The 23,020-nt window shown below is 36.8% G+C and overlaps 1 protein-coding gene across 1 annotated transcript in view; it reads right to left on the bottom strand.

Annotated features, from left to right (window-relative positions):
• Positions 1–23,020, bottom strand: part of IQCH (IQ motif containing H) — a 195,093-nt gene that overhangs the window by 105,981 nt on the left and 66,092 nt on the right. The window contains 3 exon segments of the mRNA XM_014780852.2: positions 1,688–1,726; positions 3,535–3,611; positions 21,263–21,391. Of these exon segments, the coding sequence (XP_014636338.2) occupies positions 1,688–1,726; positions 3,535–3,611; positions 21,263–21,391 (245 nt within the window).

Genomic DNA, 23,020 nt, shown 5'->3' with positions numbered 1-23,020 from the left:
ATCTTTAAAAAGGTACAATATCTTTACAAATCTTTAAAAAGATTTCCATAAAAAATTATTGAGATTTTTAAAAATTTCTAATGCTTTGGGGCTCTGGCAGTAACATAATCCAGTTTTGTATGGTGGCTCTGTCACTTACTAGCTGGATGCCCTTCACCTCTCTGTCTCCAGGTCCTCCCAGTAAAATGGGAATAATTATAGTACGTACTGCATAGAGTTGTTGTAAAAACAAAATGAGATATTCCATGTAAAGCATTAGGAGTAGTGCCTGGCACAGAGTAAGCACACAGTACATGTGAGCTGCTGGTAGTAGTAAGCAGAAGTAGTAGTAATATTGGGAGAACTAGCCTGTGTGGAAGCGTTCACAATCTGGTATGTGGAGAGGCTGTAAACTCTGGAGGCCTGCTCTGTCATCTGGATCCTCTGCACCCCTTTACTAGCTGTCTGGGCCTGGGGACAATGCCAGCACAGAGGTTCTGGGGCTGCTGTAAGCATTCTGTGGGTATGGAAGTTGCTTAGTGCCATGCTCTGAAAACATGCTCAATCAACATTACCTGTTAGAAATATTCCAGATAAATACCGCCTTTGTATTCTTAAATGCAGAAGCAAACTCACAGTTTTCTCATAGCAAGAAGTCAGGGGAGCTGGAGGATCTAACTGCATTGATTAGTTTATCTAGGAGCAATTTGTCTAGGTTCGGGCAGACCGTATGCCTCATTGTTGTAAATACAGCCCTGTCTATCAAGGCTCTGCACGAGTATAAGAAGCCCAAAAGGTGGGCTCTTTTTCCTTGAAAATGGGTGGCTAAGCTCCCTCTGAAATTCTTACTGATAAGATCACTGAGAAAGGGAGGCCTAGAAGATGCTCTTAAAAATAGACCAATGAATTATGATAACAAGTGTTTTAGAGTTCCAAAGCACTTTCACACATTCCAACAGCTACCCTATGAGAAAAGAAGTATTTCCCCATTTGTCAGAGGAGGAAAGTGAGGTACAGAGAATTTAAGGGATGTGCTCAGTGTTCTTCTATTAGTAAGAGGAGAATCCAGCTCTTAAGGGATATGCTCAGAGTTCCTCTATTAGTAAGAGGAGAATCCAGCTCTTTCCTGCTTCAAGTTCAGAAATTTTATTACCTGTGCATGGTCCTTGCTGGCACGTATTTGCCATCGTGGGAACTATTTCATTTTTCCAATTTTTTTGTTACCTTGTTTTAGTCAGCTTAGCTCTAAATCCCATCCCCTTACCACATCATATATGCAGTGTGTGCTCACGTGTGTATGAATGCACACACACCCCACCATGCACACATGTGAGCACATGCTCGGGGACAACTGAATTTTTTTTCACATTTTCTTTCTTTTTAAGCATACTTGTAAAAGATGAAAAATTTAGATTGAGATTGAAGACTGATATGATTCAGTCATATTTTGAGTATGCTCAATCACTTTTTTGGACTGAAAAGTAATTCAGTCCCAACAGAGGGGGGAAGAAAAAAGGTTTTGCACTTTAAATGAACCATGTTTTTTTTCTGAAAACAGGATCTAATGTCTTTTATAAAAGAAGAGCAAAAGAACTTTTGTTGTTGTGTCCAGCTGTCAAACCCATCTCCCATACTTTTGCCCTGCAGCAAAAGGAAGGGACATCAGGTGACAGACCCCAAATTTCAACTAGTCACACAAATTACACACCTTCCTATCATGATGTCCTCTTGACCTTTTGCTTTTCCCCTACAATAAAGAAGGAGACACAGTTTAAATCAAAATGACTCTCATGGGCAATTTTGCAAAACAAATAGAAGGCACAGAGTCTCCCCACCCCCCTCCTCCCCCGGCTTCCCCCGCTGGGCCAGCCTGTGCCCTCTTTCCAGGCAGGCAGGAGCTAATAATTAGAAAGACCTTCCCACCCCAGACAATGACGCTCTCCTTGCCAAGGGCCCTGTTTGCTTTGAAGCTAGAGTTTGACAAAGTAAATATTTACAAAAACAACTATAATCAGATGCAAAGACCCACTTCTAGGGGACACACAGAGAAGTATTTACAAGAAAGGGCTTCTCTGTGTGAAGCACCCCACTGCTGGGCACTGGGGCCTGATCCAAGATCTGTTCTGGCTCTATCATGAGGCCAGGCATAAGGCAGTCTTTCCCTTAGACTTTTAACTGCCATGCTAGGACACTTTCCTCAGAGTATATGAATAATTACATTTACCATTGAAGAGTCAATTCAGAAATGTACCAATTTGGGACCACAGGAAAGAGTCTTTAAATATTACTGCTTTTAGCAGTAGGGGGAAGCTTTGTGAAGTCAACAGAGAGAAATTAAAGGCAGGGTTAATTAGTGTTCAGAAAATGTCATTATTTAAAAAAATTTTTTTTTGGTAGACCGCTTACTGGCTAAAACTTAGTCATATTTGTATTACCTGTAGATCTGTTATCTATAAAACTGTGGGAAGATGGTGAGAATCAAAACAGGTGCCCCCGCCTGTTCCTATTATGCACATTAGCTCATGGCCTCCGCACAGCCTGTTAAACAGCTGAATTTGAAACCATAATGGTGCAGGCCAAACACTCGCCTGAAGGCCTGTCTGTCTTGGGATTTGGCCATTTACATTGATTTTTTTTTTACCCACGTTTTTCATGAAACACAAATATTTGCCATGGCAACTGGGGTGTCACATGACATGCTGCTACACAAACAGCTTGGAAACCTCTTAAGGGGAAACAGCCCACCAGTGCTGCAAATACAGTGAAAACATCTTGAGGAAGATTTGGGCGTTAAAAGATGAAGGTCTGGGAAGAACAGGTAACAGTTTACTATGTAGACACAGTAGGAATAATTTCTTCTGTGCCACTCTTCCATTTCTCTTTCTTTCTTTCTTTTTTATAATGGGAGCAGCTGTAAACATGACCACATAGGGTAAACCCAGAAAAAGACACTGCCAGCTGTCTCCTTTCTGTGGTGAAAAGTTTCAATTATCACAAGTCTGTCTGTGGCTCATAAACATAAGAAAGCAAGCCACGAAAGTCCAGCATCTTGAAACCAGGAGAATCTCCATGAGGCTGAATACGTTGTACTGTGAGGTCTTCATGTTAGAGAATATAGAATTCCTTCCCCTCCCTCATTAAGGCATTCCGTGCAAAATTGAAGAGCTTGCTTTTTTATCCCATGCTTAAAGACGAAATACAGTAAAACCTCACAATAACATACCCCATGCAACACAAATTTGGATATAAAGCAACAGCTATTGTATTCCCGACTCTTAGACTCTTGACCAGCTATCAGTCTAGGTTGACATAGTCATTTAATTAATCTTGCAATAATGTGACATGATTGAATTTTTTTAGACCCCATTGATAATGTCATGGTAGAGATAATGTCACACTCCCCCCTTTTAAAATCAAATGCATCCCAGCAGAAGCTGAAATAGTATTTATTTCTACGGGAAAGGTACAACACTATAAAATGTGTATTACCAAAAATCTCCCTGAGAATATTGTAAATAAGAACAACTTTCTTTCATTAGTTAGAAATATAAATACCTTTGATCTTTTTTTCTTGGGAGAGATCTTCACTTCTGCTGGAGTTGGCTTTGGTTTCTGAGGTGCAGCGAAAGGGGCTGTGGATGGAGGTGGTGCAATGTTACATCTTCCAGAAAGAGAGGCTGAGTCATTGGGTTGATGCTATTGGGTTTGTACCTTGAAAGCCAAGTGACTCTGTCAGCCATTGACTGTTCACTATCAGTCTTTCCTATATCAATTCAATGAAACATTTGTGATCATTGACTTCAAAAGGAAAGCAAAAAGCATGGGAGGGCAACAGTTTCGTCAGAATGTAAGGTCAGCTTGCCTTATGCAAACTGCCTAGATGAAAAGGCAAATTTTTAAAAAGCAGGCAAATTAGAGAGTAGTCTTTGTCTTATAAAATGTTTTGCTATAAGATTTCTTTAAATAACCATATTCCCAAGTTCATTTAAAAGGTAAATTAATATAACTACATATGATGGACTAGTCTATTGTGTAGTCATTAAAAAAGATGACTCTAAAGAATTTAAATGGCTTGGGGGAAATAATACAAGTGAAAAACAGTAAATATTATTTTTGAAATTAATTAAATCCATAAGCAACATCTTTTGGAGACCACATCTACTCCATAGGGGAATAAGCCTACATGGTAGACAATACTTGGGAGAGAATCACGTCTTCCTGTTGCCTGGCAGCAAACCCAACTGCCCTTTACAAACAGCCCAGCTCTGACATTCTCACGGGAGACAAATCCTTAAACTACTGATTCCAAGAAAGACAACAAGTAATTTATTTAAATAGTTAATTGAGTCAAAGAAATGAGGCTTCTTTCAACTCACTTCCCCTTTTATGTCAGTTCTATAACAACAATCTTAGAAAGAATTGACAGATGCTGATCAAATACAGCACATCAGCATAGAATTAAGAATTCCACCTTGAGGACTCAGTTCTCTGACATTGCCCCCGGTGGGCTGCAAGGAATATCTTCAGCCATCTCTTGAAGGGTAGCAGGAATTCCAGAGTCTTATCACTAAAACTCACCTTCACAAAAGGGATTTGTTTGTTGCATCTGACCAACCCAGTTTTACCACCTTTCTGGTAAAACTGGCTGGCTTCCAGTGAGCCTCCCTGTCTATGAGACTGCCTACCACCCTCCCTGACCCTGGGCAGTTGGCTAGAGAGTATTAAGACTCCATTTAGAGTCTATAAATTTGTGCCTAGACCTTTGTGCTCTCCTGCCCCATTGTCCACTTGGACTCGGCTCTCCCACTTCTGAAGGCCAGTCCACACCCTGCACCCAGGCTGCTTTGAATCTACAGATTCACCCGTAAAGCCAGTTATTCCCATTGTCTGCAGGCTCAGAATACTTTTTGTTTAACTTTCAGGCTCCTGCAGACAAGTGAGATTTATGGTTAAATTTCCAAAATGAAACAAAATAGCAGCTGATAAATTTTCAAGTGGGCATAATTTTAAAAGGATTTTAGTAAAATTTTAATGAAATTTGGTAGGATAAAGATCTAAAAGATTTGTAATTTCACGTGGATTATCCACGGTTAATGGTATCTCTATGACCTGCAGAAATTCTGTCACTAAATTATAACTTCACATAGTCTCGGATTTTATGGGATACATGCATTTGAAGAATGTGTCTCCATCTTTAACAAAACTGTATCTGAGGGCACTGCCTATTTTGCTACTCAATTTCCCTTCTGGAAAAATCTGTATGACCAATTTTGCCAGTGTTAATGTCAGGGAAAAAGCCCTTGTTTTTCTGGAGAAACTTGTAGGCTTCTGTGATAGTTATTGACACGTGCTGCTCAAGTAGCCATCTCCCTTTCTTCCAGGCTAATTTCAGAACCCCAGTGTTTCCAGGGTAACAACATGCCCAGCTCCAAGTGTTGCAAGATTTAGCAAAAAATCTTAAAAAGAACACGCAGTTAAATTTTAATTTTAGATAAACAACAAATAATGTTTTGGTGTAAGTATGCCCTGAATATTAAATATATTTAATATCCACCCAAGAACAGACTTTCATGAATGGGTTAGGCCAGGCATAACTTATCGTACTAAGTATTTAGTATAAGTATGTCCCAAATCCTAATCCTAACCCTAATCTTCTCCTTGGACATTCACTTTCCCAGCCTTTCTTATAGCTAACAGTGGCCATGTAGCCAATGAGATGTAAGGGGATGTCCATCCAGGGGCTTCTGGGAAGAGACTGGCACTTCTATTTTCCCCTCTTCCTACATGAAATGTGTACGGTGAGGCCCAAAACTACAGGAGCCATCTTAGAGCCATGAGGTGACAAGCATGAGGATGAAATCAAACATGCTAAGGAAAGCAATGCAGAAAGAGAGCCTTACAGCCCTGTTGATCAGCACCACCAGCCCTAGACTCCCTACTTCCTGAGTTTTTATGTGTGAGACAAATGAACTCAAGTGTTTAAGCCACTGGTAGTTAGGGTTTCTGATGTTTGTAGTCACATGCATTCCTGGCTAGTACCCATCCCTCCCTCCTCCTTCTCTCCATTTCATTCTTTGTCTTATTGTGTGTGCTGGGGCCTCAAGGACAATGTCCAACAGTGGTGGCAGTAGTGGTCATCCTTGAACTGTCTCTGCTTTTAATGGAGGAATAGAATACTTTCTGAAGTTTCCCTACTAAGAATATTGTTTGCTCTGGGGTTTTGGCTGAAAACAATAATCAGGTTCAGAAAATTCTCTTCTACTTCTACTCTGCCCAGAGGCTTTTTCCTTATCATCAGTGTTGAATCGTATTGAAAGATTGTTTTTTATGCTGGTGTATATTGTGATCATCGAGTTTTTCTTTTTTATTCTGTTAACATGGTGAATTATATTGTTAGATTTTTCTAACCTTGAATCTTCCTTACATCCTTCCTTGCTCATGATGAATATAAAGAAACATATTGCTAACTTTTATTTATAATATTTGCCTCTGTGTTCCTGACACTGATCTATGTATTTTTTTCTTGTACTGTCCTAGTCCAATTTTGTTATCAAAGTTACAGTAGCTTCATAAAATCACTTATAAGCTTTCCTTCTTTTCTTTTTATAAGGAATCGCATAAAATAAGAATTACCTGATCCTTTAAAGTTGGTAAAACTTGCCTATAAAAGGTCTGAGAGCTTTTTTCTCTAGTATGTTTTTGTGTGTGTGCACATGTCCATGTGTGTGTTTAAGACAGAGAAATATTTTTGACTACCAATTCAAATTATCTAATGATATTGTTTTTTTAAGTTTCCTATTTTTTCTTGAGTTAATTTTGGCAATCTAGATTTTTCTAGGAAAATTTTCATTTCATTTTTAAAAATGTGTTGGCATAAAGTTACCACACTATGATTTATAAAAAATTCTATGTATCTGTAGTATTTATCTTTTTTCATTTTAATATTATTTTTTTGTGCTTCCTCTTTTTTTAAATTTCAGCTTTATTGAGGTATAACTGATAGAACTGTAAGATATTTAAAGTGTACTTTGTGGTGATTTGATATATGTATACATTGTGAGAGGATTCCCCCCATCTAGTTAATTAATACACCCGTCGCCTCATATATTTATCGTTTTTTTAATTAGTGACAACATTCAAGTTCTGCTCTCTTAAGTTAGCAAATTTCAAATACAGTGTTATTAACTATAGTAACCATGTTTTACATTAGATCCTCAGACATTAGTCATCCTCTAGCTGACAGTTTGTACCCTTTTATGAACCTCTCCCTATTTCCCCCAGCCCTCAACCCTTGACAACCACTTTTCTACTCTCTGTTTCTGTGACTTTTTTTTTTTTTTTTTTTTTAGATTCCACAAATAAGTGATACCATGCAGTATTTGTCTTTCTCTGTCTGGCTTATTTCACTTAGCATAATGCCCTCCAGGTTTGTCTATGTTGTCGCAAATGGCAGGATTTCCTTCTCTTTTAAGGCTGCATAGATCACATTTTCTTTATTCGTTCATCTGCTAACAGACACTTAAGTTGTCCACACCTTGGCTGCTATGAATAATGCTGCAATGAAATGAGAATACAGATCTCTCTCAAGATAATGATTTCATTTCCTTTGAATGTATACCCAGAAGTAGGATTGCTGGATCATATGGTAGTTCTATTTTTAATTTCTTGAGGAATCTCCATACTGTTTTCCATAGTGGCTTTACCGGTTTACATTCCCACCAACGGGGTACAATGATTACCTTTTCTCCACATGCTCACTAGCATTTGTTATCCCTCCTCTTTTTGATGATAGCTGTTCTAGCAGGTGTGACGTGATACCTCATTGTGGTTTTCATTTGCATTTCTCTGACGATTAGTGCTGAGCACCTGTGCATGTCCCTGTTGGCCATTTGTTTGTCTTCTTTGGAAAAATGTCTATTCAGGTCCTTTCCCCATTTTTCAATTGGGTTATTTGTTGTTTTGCTATTGAGTTGTATGAGTTTCTTGTATATTTTGTATATTAACCCTTTATTGGATATGTGGTTTGCAAATATTTTATCCATTGCTGTAGATTGCCTTTTCATTTTGTTGATGGTTTCCTTTGCTGTGCAGAAGCTTTTTAGTTTGATGTAGGCTCATTTGTTTATTTTTGCTTTTGTTGCCTTTGCTTTTGGTGTCAAATCCAAAAAATCATTGCCCAGAGCTTACACCTTATGCTCGATGCTTTCTTCTAGGAGTTTTATGGTTTCAGGTCTTATGTTCAAGTCTTTAATTCATTTTGAGTTGATTGTTGTATATGGCATAAGATAGAAGTCCAGTTTCATTCTTTTTAATTTGGCTGTCCAGTTTTCCCACCACCATTTATTGAAGAGATTATCCTTTCCCCATTGTATATTCTTGGATCCTTTGTCAAAAATTAATTGACCATAAAAGCATGGGTTTATTTCTAGGTTCTCTATTCTGTTTCATTGATCTATGTGTCTGTTTTTATCCCAATACCATACTGTTTTAATTGCTATAGCTTTGTAATATAGTTTGGAATCAGGAAGTGTGATGCCTCCAGCCCTGTTCTTTCTCAAGGCTGCATTCACTATGTGGGGTCTTCTTGTGGTTCCATACAAATATTAGGATGGGTTTTTCTATTTCTGTGAAAAATGCCATTGGAATTTTAATAGGGATTGCACTGAGTCTGTAGATTGCTTTGAGTAGTATGGCCATTTTAACAGTATTAATTCTTCCAATCCATGAACACAGAATATCTTTCCATTTATTTGTGTCTTTTTCAGTTTCTTTCATCATTGTTTTATATTTTTCAGTGTACAGATCTTTCACTTCCTTGGTTAAACTTATTCCTAAGTATTTTATTCTTTTTGATGCAATTGTAAATGAGATTTTTTCTTAATTTCTCTTTCTGATAGTTCATTGTTAGTGTATAGAAATGAAACTTATTTTTGTACATTGATTTTGTATCCTGCAACTTTACTGAATTTGTTTATTGGTTCTAACCTTTTTTTGGTGGCATCTTTAGGGTTTTCTATATACAATATCATGGCATCTGCAGAGACAATTTTACTTCTCCCTTTCTGATTTAGATGCCTTTTATTTCTTTTTCTTGCCTAATTGCTCTGGCTAGGACTTCCAGAACTATGTTGAATAAAAGTGGCAAGAATGGGCATCCTTGTCTTGTTCTTGATCTTAGAAGAAAAGCTTTTAGCTCTTCACTGTTGAGTATAATGTTAGCTGTGGGTTGTCATATGTATGAAGTCTGTTCCTTTAATATTCAATTTGTTGAGAGTTTTTATCTTGAAAGGACGTTGCATTTTGTCAAATGCTTTTTCTGCATCTGTTGATATGATCAGATGATTTTTATCCCTCATTTTCTTAATGTGATATATCACATTTACTGATTTGCATATGTTGAACCATCCTTGCATCCTAGGAATAAATTCCACTTGATCATGGTGTATGATCCTTTTAATGTGCTGTTGAATTCAGTTTGCTAATATTTTGGGGGGAATTTTTACTTCTATGTTCATCAGGAATAATGGCCTGTAAAATTTTTCTTTTCTTGTAGTGTCCTTATCTGGCTTTGGTATGAAGGTAAAGCTGGCATCATAAAATGAGTTTGAAAGCGTTCCCTTCTCTTCTATTTTTTGGAAGAATTTGAGAAGGATTGGTATTAATTTTTCTTTAAATCCTTGGTAGAATTTACCAGTGAAACCATCTGGTTCTGGAATTTTCTTTGTTAGGAGGTTTTTGATTACTGTTTTGATTACTCCTTACTAGTAATTGGTCTGTTCAGATTTTCTGTTTCTTCATGATTCAGACTTGGTAGGTTTATGTTTCTAGAAATTTATCATTTCTTCTAGGTTATCTAATTTTTTGGCGTATAATTGTTCATAGTAGTTTCTTATGATCCTTAGTGTTTCTGTGTTATCAGTTGTAATGTCTCCTCTTTCATTTCTGATTTTATTTATTTGAGTCTTCTATCTTTTTTCTTAGTCCAGCTAAAGGTTTGTCAACTTTCTTTATCTTTTCAAAAAAACCAGCTCTTATTTTCACTGATACTTTGTCTTTCTAGTCTTTATTTTATTTATTTCCACTCTGATCTTTGTTATATCCTTCCTTTGAACTTTCGGCTTTGCTTTCCTTTTTCTAGTTTCTTGAGGTATAAAGTTAGGTTGTTTATTTTTGATCTTTCTTTTTGCTTAATGTAAGATGTTTATCACCATAAATGTCTCTCTTAGAACTGCTTTTGCTGCATCCTTTATGTTTTGATATCTTGTGTTTCCATTTTCATTTGTCTCAAGATATTTTTTATTTCCCTTTTGATTTCTTCTTTGAGCCATAGGTTGTTCAGGAACATGTTGTTTAATCTGTACATATTTGTGAATTCATCAGTTTTCCTCTTGTAATTGATATCTAGTTTCATAGCATTGTGGTTGGAAAAGAAGCTTGACATGATTTCCATTGTCTTATATTTATTAAGACTTGTTTTAATTTGTATTTCCCTAGTGACTAATGATGTTAAGCATGCTTTCATGTATCTATTTACTATCCATATGTATTCTTTGGTAAAATGTTTGTTCAAATCTTTTGTCCATTATGTATCAGGTTGCTTGTTTTCTTAGTATTGAGTTTTGAGAGTTCTTTATATATTCTGGACAAATATTCTTTTCAAGTATGTGTTTTGAAACATTAACTCCCAATCAGTACCTTTTCTTTTCATTTTCTTAACACTGTCTTTCAAAGAGTAGAAATTTTAAATTTTGATGAAGTTTAATATATTGATTTTTTACTCTTATGGATTATGCTTTTGGTGTGAAATCTAAGAAATCTTTGCCTAGCTCAAGGAAACAAAAATTTCCCCCTTTGTTTTCTTCTAAAAGTTTTAGGCTTACATTTAGTTCTATGACCCATTTTGAGTAAATTTTTGTATATGGTGCAAGGTATGGGTCAAGGGTCTATATATTTTTATTTTTGGTTGTTCCAGCACCATTTGTTGAAAAGATTATCCTTTCTTCATTGAATTGCCTTTGCACCTTTATCAAAACTCAATTGACCATGTATGTATATGTTTACTTCTGAACTCTCTATTCTATTCCATTGATGCCTATGTTTATCCTTTTGCCAATACCACACTGTCCTGATAACTATAGCTTTATACTAACTCAAGTAACATGAGTCTTCTGATGTTTTTCTTTTTCAAAATTGATTTGGCTATTGTACCATCTTTGCCTTTCCATACAAATATTAGAATTGACTTGTCAATTTCTACAAAAACATTCTACTGGGCCGGCTCCGTGGCTTAGCGGTTAGGTGCGTGCGCTCTGATGCTGGCGGCCCGGGTTCGGATCCCGGGCACGCCCCAAGGCACCACTTCTCCGTCCAACCCGAGGCCGAGTCCCACGTACAGCAACTAGAAGGATGTGAACCTATGACATACAACTATCTACTGGGGCTTTGGGGGGAAAAAATGAATAAATAAAATCTTTAAAAAAAAAAAAAAGAAAAAAAAACATTCTACTGATCTTGATTTAGGTTGCATTGAATTTATAGATAATTTGGGGAGCATTAACATCATAAAAATACTGAGTCTTCCAATCCTTGAACATGGCTTACCTTTCCATTTATTTAGGTCTTCTTTGAATTTTTTTTTCATTAGCATTTTGGAGTTTTTATCATAGATTTTGCACATATTTTTAAATTTTATACTTTTTTTATGTTATTTTAATGGCATTGTTTTTTAAAATTCAATTTCCATTTTTCATTTCTAGTATATAGAAATTTACCTAACTTTTGTATATTAACCTTATATCCTGAATCCATGCTAAACTCCCTTATTCATTCTAATAGCTTTTTTTTTTTTTTTTGGTAGATTCTTTACATTTTCTATGTAGTAATCATGCTGTTTAGAAAGGGGGACAGTTTTATTTCTTCCTTTTCTATCTGCATGCCTTTGTTTCTTTTTCTTACCTCACTGCATTGGCTAGGATCTTTAGTACAATGTTGAATAGATATGGTGAGAGTGGACATCCTTGCCTTGTTCCTGATCTTAGGGAGAAAGCAGTTGGCCTTTCACCGATAAGTATGATTTTAGTGGTAGATGTCCTATATCAGGCTGAAGAAGTTCCCTCATATTCTTAGTTTGCTTAGGGTTTTTAATACAAATGGATGTTGAATTTTATTTTATTTTCATTCCTTGAAATGAAATGGTCATATGGTTTTTCTTCTTCAGTCTGTTGATGTGATGACTTACATTAATTTTTAAATGTTGAAACAGTCCTGCCTTCCTAGGATAAACCCTACATGGTCATGATGTGTATTATCCTTTTTTAATATTGCAGGATTCAATTTGCTAATATTTTGTGGAGGATTTTTGCATTTCATGAAGAATATAGGGCTGAGGTTTTCTTGTCTTCTAATGTCTTTGTCTGGTTGTGATATCAGAGTGATGCTGGCTTCATAAAATGATCTGAGGAGTGTTTCCTCCTAGTCTATTTTCTGGAAAAATTTGTGTAGAATCAGCAATATTTCTTAGTTGTTTGGTAGACTTTACCAAGGATGCCTTAGAAGGTTTGAAGTACAAATTAAATTTACTTAATAAATATAGGACTAATCAGGTTATATATTTCTTGTTGAGTGAGCTTAGGTAATATCTGTCTTTCAGGAATTTGTCCATTCATCTAAATTGTGCAAAGTATTGGTGTAAACCTATTTATAATGTTCCCATACCATCCTTTAAATGTCTATAGGATTTGTAATGATGTCTCCTCTTTCATTCCTGATATTGGTAATTTGTGCCTTCTATCTTTTTATCTTGATAAGTCTGGCTAGAATTTTACCAATTTTGATGATAGTTTCCAAGAAAAAGAATTCAGTTTCACTAAGTTTCTCTATTTTTTTCTATTTTTCAATTTCATTGACTTTTACTTTTATTCCTATTATTTCCTTCCTTCTGCTTGCTTTGGGTATAATTTGCTTTTCTTTTTCTAGTTTCTTAAGGTGGGAGCTTAGATCTTTCTACTTTTCTAATATAGGCATACCTCGTTTTACTGCACTTTGCTTTATTGCACTTTGCAGCTATTGCGTTTTTTACAAATTGAAAGTTTGTGGCCACCGTGTGTCAAGCAAGTCTGTTGGTCCCGTTTTTCTAACAGCATTTGTGCACTTTGTGTCTCCATGTCATATTTTGGTAATTCTTGAAATATTTCCAACTTTTTCATGATTAGTATATTTGTTATGGTAATGTATGATCAGTGATCTTTGATGTTACTATTGTAATTGTTTTGGGGCACCATGAACCGTGCCCATATAAAATGGCAAACTTAATTGATAAATGTTGTGTGTGTTCTGACTGCTCCACTGACCAGCCATTTCCTCATCTTTCTCCCTCTCCTCGGGCCTGCCTGTTCCCTGAGACATAACAATATTGAAATTAGGCCAATTAATAACCTTACAATGGCCTCTAAGTGTTCAAGTGAAAGGAAGAGTTGCACATCTCTCACTTGAAATCAGAAGCTGGAAATGACGAAGCTTAGTGAGGAAGCCGTGTCAAAAGCTGAGACAGGCCAGAAGCCGGGCCTCTTGTGTCCAACAGTCAGCCAGGTTGTGAACGCAAAGGAAAAGTGCTTGAAGGAAATTAAAAGTGCTACTCCGCTGAACACATGAGTGATAGGAAAGCAAAACAGCCTTATTGCTGATATGGAGAAAGTTTTAGTGGTCGGGATAGAAGATCAAATCAGCCACAACATTCCCTTAAGCCCAAGCCTAATCCAGAGCAAGGCCCTAACTCTCTTCAATTCTAGGAAGGCTGAGGGAGGTGAGGAAGCTGCAGAAGAAAAGTCTGAAGCTAGCAGAGGTTGGTGCATGAGGTTTAAGGAAAGAAGCCATCTCCATAACATAAAAGGAAGGTGAAGCAGCAAGTACTGATGTAGAAGTTGCAGCAAGTTATCCAGAAGGTCTAGCTAAGATAATTAACGAAGGTGGCTACATTAAACAACAGATTTTCAATGTAGAGGAAACAGCTTTGTATTGGAAGAAGATGCCATCTAGGACTTTAATAGCTAGAGAGAAGTCAATGCCTGGCTTCAAAGTTTCAAAGGACAGGCTGACTCTCTTGTTAGGGGCTAATGCAGCTGGTGACTTTTTTTTTTTTTTTTATAATTTTATTTATTTATTTTATCCCCAAAGCCCCAGTAGATAGTTGTATGTCATAGCTGCACATCCTTCTAGTTGCTGTATGTGGGACGCGGCCTCAGCATGGCCAGAGAAGCAGTGCGTCGGTGCGCGCCCGGGATCTGAACCCGGGCCGCCAGCAGTGGAGCACGCGCACTTGACCGCTAAGCCACAGGGCTGGCCCCAGCTGGTGACTTTAAGTTGAAGCCAATGCTCATTTACCATTCCAAAAATCCTGAGGCCCTTAAGATTTATGCTAAATCTACTCTGCCTGTGCTCTATAAATGGAACATTTATTTAGACCATTCACATTTAATGTACATACAGTCCTCACTTTGTACTGTTCCAATATGCACAAAATTCTTACCACAGTTTAGTTAAATAATGCCAGTCCTCCAACAATATGGTTCAAGTTAATCCAAATTAATATACTATAGTATATTAACCGGGAGGAAAGGCATAAAGCACAAACTTTGCTGCTAGATCTTTATTCCACAAATCCCTGTATAAATGACAGATACATATGATGATCAGTGACCAATCATGTCACCTCTTTCAAAGTCTGTCAGTGATTAGTCATTGTGTATCTGTTTTTGAGCTCACACACAGATTGGAAAGAATGTGGGGATATTGCCTTCTTGTCTCTCAGATAAATCCATATGATTTCTTATAAAAATCGATAATTAAAAGACAGAATTGGTTAACAAAGTTGAAAGTACAGCAAAAGAACAAAAGCTGATAGTGCTGAAAGTGAAATGGAAATTGACTGTAAATAGAATTATAGAAGAAATAACTGAACGTGGGAATGTTGACACTGCCACCATTCAAAAGACTCTAGTAATGCAATGGGAGGAGCTGAGTTAAGGTTAACTTATCAACAAAAATGAGGAAAGCGGTTGTGATGAAAGGATGAACATGTTCCAGAGGATGAGATGCCAGAAAAAAAATTTCACATTAAAGGAACTCAGAGATATTTCATAATATTGAAAGTACAAAGGATAAAATGCTGGAAGCTGGGCATATACTAGGTTTACAAATATACCTATTGATTTTTATTTTATTTGGCTTTCAGTGTAATTCCTGGAACACATTAAACTTTAATACTTAAAGTCAGGGGTTTGCAAACTATATAGATGAAATCTGGCCTGCAGCCTGTTTTTGTATGGTCTTCAAGCTAAGAATGGTTTTTCCATTTTTTAAGGGTTGCAAAAATAAAAACCAAAGAAGAATATGTTACAGAGACTGTACGTGGCATGCAATGCTTGTAATATTTCCTATCTGGCCCTTTACAGAAAAAGTTTGCTCACCCCTGCTTAAAACCTGCACTTAATTCTTACTTTTTGGTTGGAAAACACATTTCCTTCTATAAAGGAGTAAATTAAAAATATGTTTTATATGAACAAAAAACTGATGGAACTAAAAAATTTTAAAAAATAAGCAAGTTACAATTATAGTTGGAGACGTTAACATATACCTCTTAGCAACTGATAGAATAAATGGGCAAAAAAATTAATAGAGACATAAATTTGATAACATGACTAAATTGACTTAATTGAATATATTCAGAACATCTCACCCAACAAATGCAGAATACATGTTCACCTAAGTTGATCATATGCCAGGGCCAAAAAGCAACTCAGATTTCAAGTAACTGAAAGCATACAGGGTATGTTCTCTAAACAATAGAATTAGGCTGGAAACCAATAACAAAAAAGATAACTAGAAAGTACTCAAATTTATAGCTTTTAAATAGTCTATGGGTCAAAGAAGAAATCATGATGGAAATTAGAAAATGTTTTGAATTAAATGATAATGAAAATATGACATAACCAACTTAGGAGATTTGGCAAAAGTAGTGCTTTGTGTGAAATTTCTAACCTTCAATTTATATATCAGAAACAAATAACAGTTGAAAATTAATGAGCTAAGCATGTGTACCAATAAGTTTTTTAACAATGGGAAAATTAGAGGTTGGCCCCGTGGCTTAGCAGTTAAGTGCACGCGCTCCACTACTGGCGGCCCGGGTTCGGATCCTGGGCACACACCGACACACCGCTTGTCCGGCCATGCTGAGGCCACATCCCATATAAGCAACTAGAAGGATGTGCAACTATGACATACAACTATCTACTGGGGCTTTGGGGAGGAAAAAAAAAAAAGGGAAAAAAAAAGGAGGAGGATTGGCAATAGATGTTAGCTCAGGGCTGGTCTTGTTCAGCAAATAGATGAGGATTGGCATGGATGTTAGCTCAGGGCTCATCTTCCTCACAAAAAAAACAAAAAAAAGGGAAAATTAAACTCCCAAGAAATAAAAAGGAAGAAATAATAAAGATAAGAGCAGATGCCAATAAAATACAAAATATACAGTAGAAAGGATCAATAAGGTCATAATTTGGTTCTTTGAATATACTAATAAAATTGATAAACTCCTGGAGAGACTGATCAAGAAAAAAGAGAAAGGCGGAAGTAACCAACATCAGGAATGAAAAAGTACATCACCACAGATCCTACAGACATTACAAAAAAAATTAGAGGATACTCTAAACAACTTTATTCTAATAAATTTGAAAGTTTAGATGAAATGGACAAATTCCTTGGTCAAAATTAATTTACTAAATTGATATAGGCAAAAGAGATAATCAAAATAGTCCTGTTAAAGAAATTAAACTCACAGTTATGAACCTACTTCCAAAGAAAACTACAGATTCAAATGGCTTCACTGGTAAATTCTTCCAAATATTTAGGAAGGAAATAACAACAACTTTATCCAAACTCTTCCAGAGATTTCAAAAAGAGATAGCACTCACTCATTGAGGCGAGACTAACCTTGATATTAAAACCTAAGGCAAACATTAAAGGAAAGAAAAATTTAAGCCAGCCTCTCACATGAACAAAAATGGTAAAAAAATATATTAGCAAGTGAAATCCAGCAATACATAACCAAGATGATATATCCCACCTAGTTGGGCTTATTCCTCAAATGCAGAGGGAATAAATAGGGGTGTCAGAGGAATGAGCTAAAGCAGATTTAAATAAGAACCAGAGTCTCCTAACATAATACCCAAAATGTCAAATTTCCTATTGAAAATCACTCACCATACCAAGAACTAGGAAGATCTCAAACTGATGAAAAAAGACAATGACTAGATACCAACATTAAAATGACAGAGATCTTAGAATTATTTGACAAACATTTTAAAGCAGCCGTCATAAAAATGCTTCTACAAAGAATTAAAAAAACACTTGAAACAAATGAAAAAATATAAAATCTCATCAAAGAAACAGAAAGCTTCCTCAAGAAAATAGAATATATAAAGAGGAACCAAACTGAAGTTTTGGAACGGAAAACTTTGAAAACTGAAAACTACAATTACCTAAATACAAAATTCAGTGGATGACTCAACAACAGAATGAAGGGGAGAGAGGAATCAGTGAACTAGAAGATAGAAAAATAGAAATTACCCAATCTGAAGAACAGAGAATAGATTGGAAAAAAAGTGAACAGAGCCTCAAGGACTGTGGGAGTGTAACCAAAGAGCTAGCATTTGTATCACTGTAGTCCAGAAAGAGAGGGGATAGGAGGCAAAGCTGAAAAAAGTACTCAAAGAAATAATGTCTGAAGAATCCCCAAATTTGGCAAAAGACAAACTTACAGATTCAAGAAGCTGAGCCAAACCCAAACAGGAAAAAACCAAAGCAATCCCCACCAAGACATAGTTAAACTTCTGAAAACTAAAGACAGAGAAAAAAATCTTGGAAGCAGCAACAGAAAAACAACACCTTACCTGCAAGGGACAAACAATTCAAATGACAGTGGATTTCTCATCAGAAAGCATGAAGGCCAACAGAAAGTGGCACAACTTTTTTTAAGTGCTCAAGAAAACCGTCAACCCAGAATCCTATATCTAGGGAAAATATCCTTTAGGAATAAAGGGGAAATCAAGACATTCTAAGATGGAGAAAAACGAAGATCAATTGTCACTAGTATACCAACTCTAAAAGAATGGCTAAAGAAAATCCTCTAAATAGAAAGGAAATGATAAAAGAAGGAATCTTGGAACATCAAGAAGGAAGAAAGAACACGATAAGCAAAAATATGGGTAAAAACACTAGACCTTCCTTTTCCTCTTGAGTTTTCTAAACTGTATTTGATGGTTAAAACAAAAATTATAACACTATCTGATGTGGTTCTAAATGTATGTAGAGGAAATAAATGTGCAACTACCATAAGATCCAGCAATTACACTCCTGGGCATTTATCCTAAAGAAATGAGAACACATGTTCATACCAAAACCTGTACCAGTTGTTTATAGCAGCTGTATCCATAGTAGCCAAAAACTGGAAACAACCCATATATCCTTCAACAGGTGAATGGTGTGACAACTGTGGTACATTCATACCATGGAATAAAAAGCAACAACCTACTGATATGAGCAACAGTCTGGATGAATCTCCAGAGAATTATGCTGAGTGAAAAAAGCCAATCCCAAAAGGTTACACACTGTATGACTCCATTTATCTAACATACTTGAAATGGTAAAATTATAGAAATGGAGAATAGATTATTGGTTGCCAGGGATTAAAGGGGGTGTGGAGTGGGAGGGAAGCGGGTGTGGCTATAAAAGGACAACATGAAGAGTCCTTGTGGTGAAGGAAATGTTCTGTGTCCTGGCTGTATCAATACCCCAGTGGTGACATTGTACTATAGTTTTGCAATATGTTATTATTGGGGAAAACTGAGCTTAGAGTGCAAGGGATCTCTCTGTAGTACTTCTTACAACTGCCTGTGAATCTACAATTATCTCAAAATGAAAAATTTAATTTAAAAAATGACACCAGGGGCTGGCCCGGTGGTGCAAGCGGTTAAGTGCGCGCGCTCTGCTGTGGCGGCCCGGGGTTTGCTGGTTCGGATCCCGGGTGCGCACCAACGCACTGCTTGTGGAGCCATGCTGTGGCGGCGTCCCATATAAAATAGAGGAAGGTGGGCACGGATCTTGGCTCAGGGCCAGTCTTCCTCAGATCAGGACTGGGGAAAGAGGAGGATTGGCCTCAGATGTTAGCTCAGGGCTGATCTTCCTCACACACACACACACAAAAAGACACCAATAGGAGAATGAAATGCCAAGCCACAGAGTAGGAAAAATTATTTGCTGTACATATAACTTATAAAAGATTAGTATCCAGAATCTATATACAATTCCTATAAATAACTAAGAAGAAGACAGACAACCCATTTTTTAAAAAATAGGTAAAGTCTTAGATCATATTACAAAAGAAGATACTCAGATGACCAATATACATATCAAAAAACTGCTCAACTTTATTGTTCACCAGAGAAATAGAAATCAAACCTGCAAAAAGATACCACAGCAGACTCTTTAGGATGGCTAAAATTAAAAAAAAACACTGAAATATGAAGTATTGACAAAGATACATATTATCTGGAATTCTCATATCCTGATAGTAGGAAAATAAATCAGTATAACCACCTTGGAAAACTGTTTGGCAATAAATATCTACTAAATCTGAGCATATGTGTGCCCTATCACTCAGCAATTCTATTTTTTGATATGTATCCAACAGAAATACATACATATGTGCTGTAAAAGACATGTACAATTATGTTCATAGTAGTATTATTCCTAGTAACTCTATAGTATAAACCACTGAAATTCCCATCAACAGTAGAATGGATACAAAACTGGGGTACATTCATACATATTCATTCAAACATTCATACATATTTATCCTTGATGCCTCTCTTTCCCTCACTCCTATCCATCAGCCAGCCCTTATGGCTTCACCTCCAAAATATAACCTGAATTTGTTCAGTTCTCTACATATCCACTGGTACCATCATCCTTAAATTCACCATCATTTCTGCATCCTAGCTAGCCAGAGAGGGGAAAGGAAAGGGGAAGGTCATGCTCCTTTCCTTTTAAGGGCACAGCCCAGAAGTTTCTCTTTCCACTTCTGCTTATATCCTGATTGTCCAGAATCTGGTCACATGGCACACCTAGCTGAAAGGAAGCCTAGGAAATGTCTTTAGCCAAAATGACATGTGCCCACCCATGACTCTATTACTGTGGAAGCGGGAAAGAATGAATATTGAGGACAACTCCTAATCTCCACTCTAGCCTACGTCATGTCAGCCCTCTCTACCTCTCCAGCCTCGTATCTTCCCTCTCTCTCACTTGCTCTTGGCCCTCCAGCCACACTAGCCTTCTTGCTCACTCCCTCCTTAGTCCTCAGGACTTTGTACCTGTGCTGCCCTATATCTAAAGTGCTCTTCCCTATATCTTTACATGACCGGCTCCTTTTTATTATCTGGAATTCAGCTCAAGCCTCATAACTCTTCTGACAGACATTCCCTGACCCTTCCCTCACAAGCAAAGTAACCAATTCCTTATCACTCTCTAATCCATGTGGTTTTATTTTATTTCTAGCACTTATCCATAGCTTAAATTCTCATTTACTTACCTGCTTATTATCTGGAACACCATGAGAGCAGAAATGTTGTCTGACTTATTCTCTGTTGGATTCCCCGGCACCTAAATGCTATCTCAGATAAAGCAAGCATTCAACAAATATTTGTTGAACAGGTGAATTAATTTAGCCCATACCCCTCATTTTATAACTGGGAAGGCCGAGGCCCAGAGAAAGTAAATGGCTTGCCTGAGGTTCTGCAACTAGTCAGTAGATTCCAGGTCGGTGCTTTTCTCGAACACCCTCTTTTATCCAGTTTCCTCTTTGAAGTCTTCTTCTATTATCTCACCTCTCAGCAAACATTCCTCTGAACTCCTATATCACTAGACTTTAACATCCATTTGGTTTTTATTCTATGCTACTTTGTATTTTATTTATCTTTATTATATCTGTCTGTTTTCCCAACCAAGCTGTAAGCCCCTTGAAAATACCAGCCTTCTAACACAAAGAGCACACAGGCCCTCAATTAGTATTTTAAAGACACTAAACTTACTTTATTCAGTAAAGTGAGACTCAGAATCACTACGGCTTTCATCTTGTCCTATTATTGAAAATGAAAGTTGGATACTAGAAGATTAGATTTTGGTGGGAAGCAATTTTTCGTATCCTCAACTAAGTATACAGGCAAGACTGTCTTACCGGCAGTTGGAATCTTATGTGCTTCATCAAAATTATGCAGAGGAGCAGCTCTGGGTGTAATGGGTGGATTCTGAAAGGTAATCCTTGCTGTTGGTGGAATCAATCCTCGTTCTATCATGCTTAAAATCCCTGAAAAGGAAGGTTAGAAGAACATGAGTTTAACTCCAAGCATTTCCACAAAGTCTGAGCTCTATGAATTTTACAAGTGTAACTTACCCTATCCATCATCTTATTTGTGAGAATACATCTAATGTCTTAATCCTTTGCAAGAAAAAATAGCTATAGTATCTGTTCATTTAAGCCTCATATTCTAACCCAAGAAAAAATGGCATTTCTGATAATGCTATTACAAATAAACTTGTACTATTTCACTGTAAGGTAGAAATATAATTTCAAGGTAAACTAAAACTTCTTCATGCTTATGACATTTTCAATTATTGATAATATTATTATTCTTTTAAAAATTTGGAGAAATCAAATACACAGTTGTAATAACTAAGGAAATCTTTTGTTCTGAAAGAAAGAGAATCTGTGTGTTTAAAACCATGCCCCTGTTGTAATAATGAGTCATATTTTATAGAAGAAAGTTATTTTTAGATATTTCTCCTATCACCAGAAGATATGAATGCCCAAATAGGTTATTCCAGTGTAACTGGGCAGAATGGTTAGTATTAATGCGACTAATTTGCAATTCCTAGAACTCATACTGTGTCAGCATAGCTGGTGCCAAAGCTTTTTAAGGACAAAAGACATTGTTAAAAAAATAAACAAATGAATAAATCAATGAGTAAATAAATAATTGAACAAAGCCTGCTGTCAGGAGCAAAACTTGCATTAAGGTGGATCTATTGTATCGAAGCCAGAAACCCAGAAACTTGAGGAGTGTTTGACACAAGCTTGTGATAGGGCTTCAGCTTCTCGTTGCTCTCATGTAATAAAAAGACAAGGAAAGAATTCTGCGGGCCGGTCTGGTGGCGGAGCGGTTCAGTTTGCGCATTCCGCTTCGGCAGCCCCGGGTCACTGGTTTGGATCCTAGGCGTGGACATTCTCACCGCTCATCAAGCCGTGCTGAGACGGCGTCCCACATAGAAGAGCCACAACTGTACAACTATGATACACAACTCTGTACTGGGGCTTTGGAGAGAAAAAAGAAAAAAGAGGAAGATTGGCAACAGATGTTAGCTCAGGGACAATCTTCCTCAAAAAAAAGAATGGCATATATAATTGAAAAAAAAAAATAGAATTCTGGGTCTCGATGAAATCCTAGATACAAACTGTGTACCAACCCGGACTAAGTTGAAGCAGTTGGCACATACTCTGAGAGGGACAAATATTGTTTCCAACTGCTTTATGGCCTCTGTGACTATATTAGGTTGTTATTAAGGATGTGAAAGTCTAGTGTTCTAGAAATTCAAAAGAATGATCACTGAGGAATGAGAGAACTGAAGAAGACTTCACTGGTAAATCAATGATTCCAAAGAGAAACCTACAGTTTATTTTCTGCGGAATCATTTGAGGGGAGAATTTCTTATTAAAAATGGAGATTCTTGGGCCCCATCCCAGACCTGTCCAAATTTCTGAGGTCAGGGCCTGGGAATCTGCATTATTGAAGCCTCCAAGAGATATTTAAGTGGCCTGAAGTTTGAGAACCATTAGAAATGGGGCCCAGTAATTTACGTTTTAAATAAGTATCCAAGTCAATCTTTTGTACCCTAACATTTAAGAATTAGTGATCCAGAGTACAACTCTTCAAGCCCT

Source organism: Ceratotherium simum, chromosome 3 (genome assembly GCF_057802395.1).
Source record: "Ceratotherium simum simum isolate JZ-2026a chromosome 3, ASM5780239v1, whole genome shotgun sequence".
In the NCBI taxonomy this organism is placed as follows: Eukaryota; Metazoa; Chordata; class Mammalia; order Perissodactyla; family Rhinocerotidae; genus Ceratotherium; species Ceratotherium simum.
This window is presented reverse-complemented; position numbering and strand designations above follow the sequence as displayed.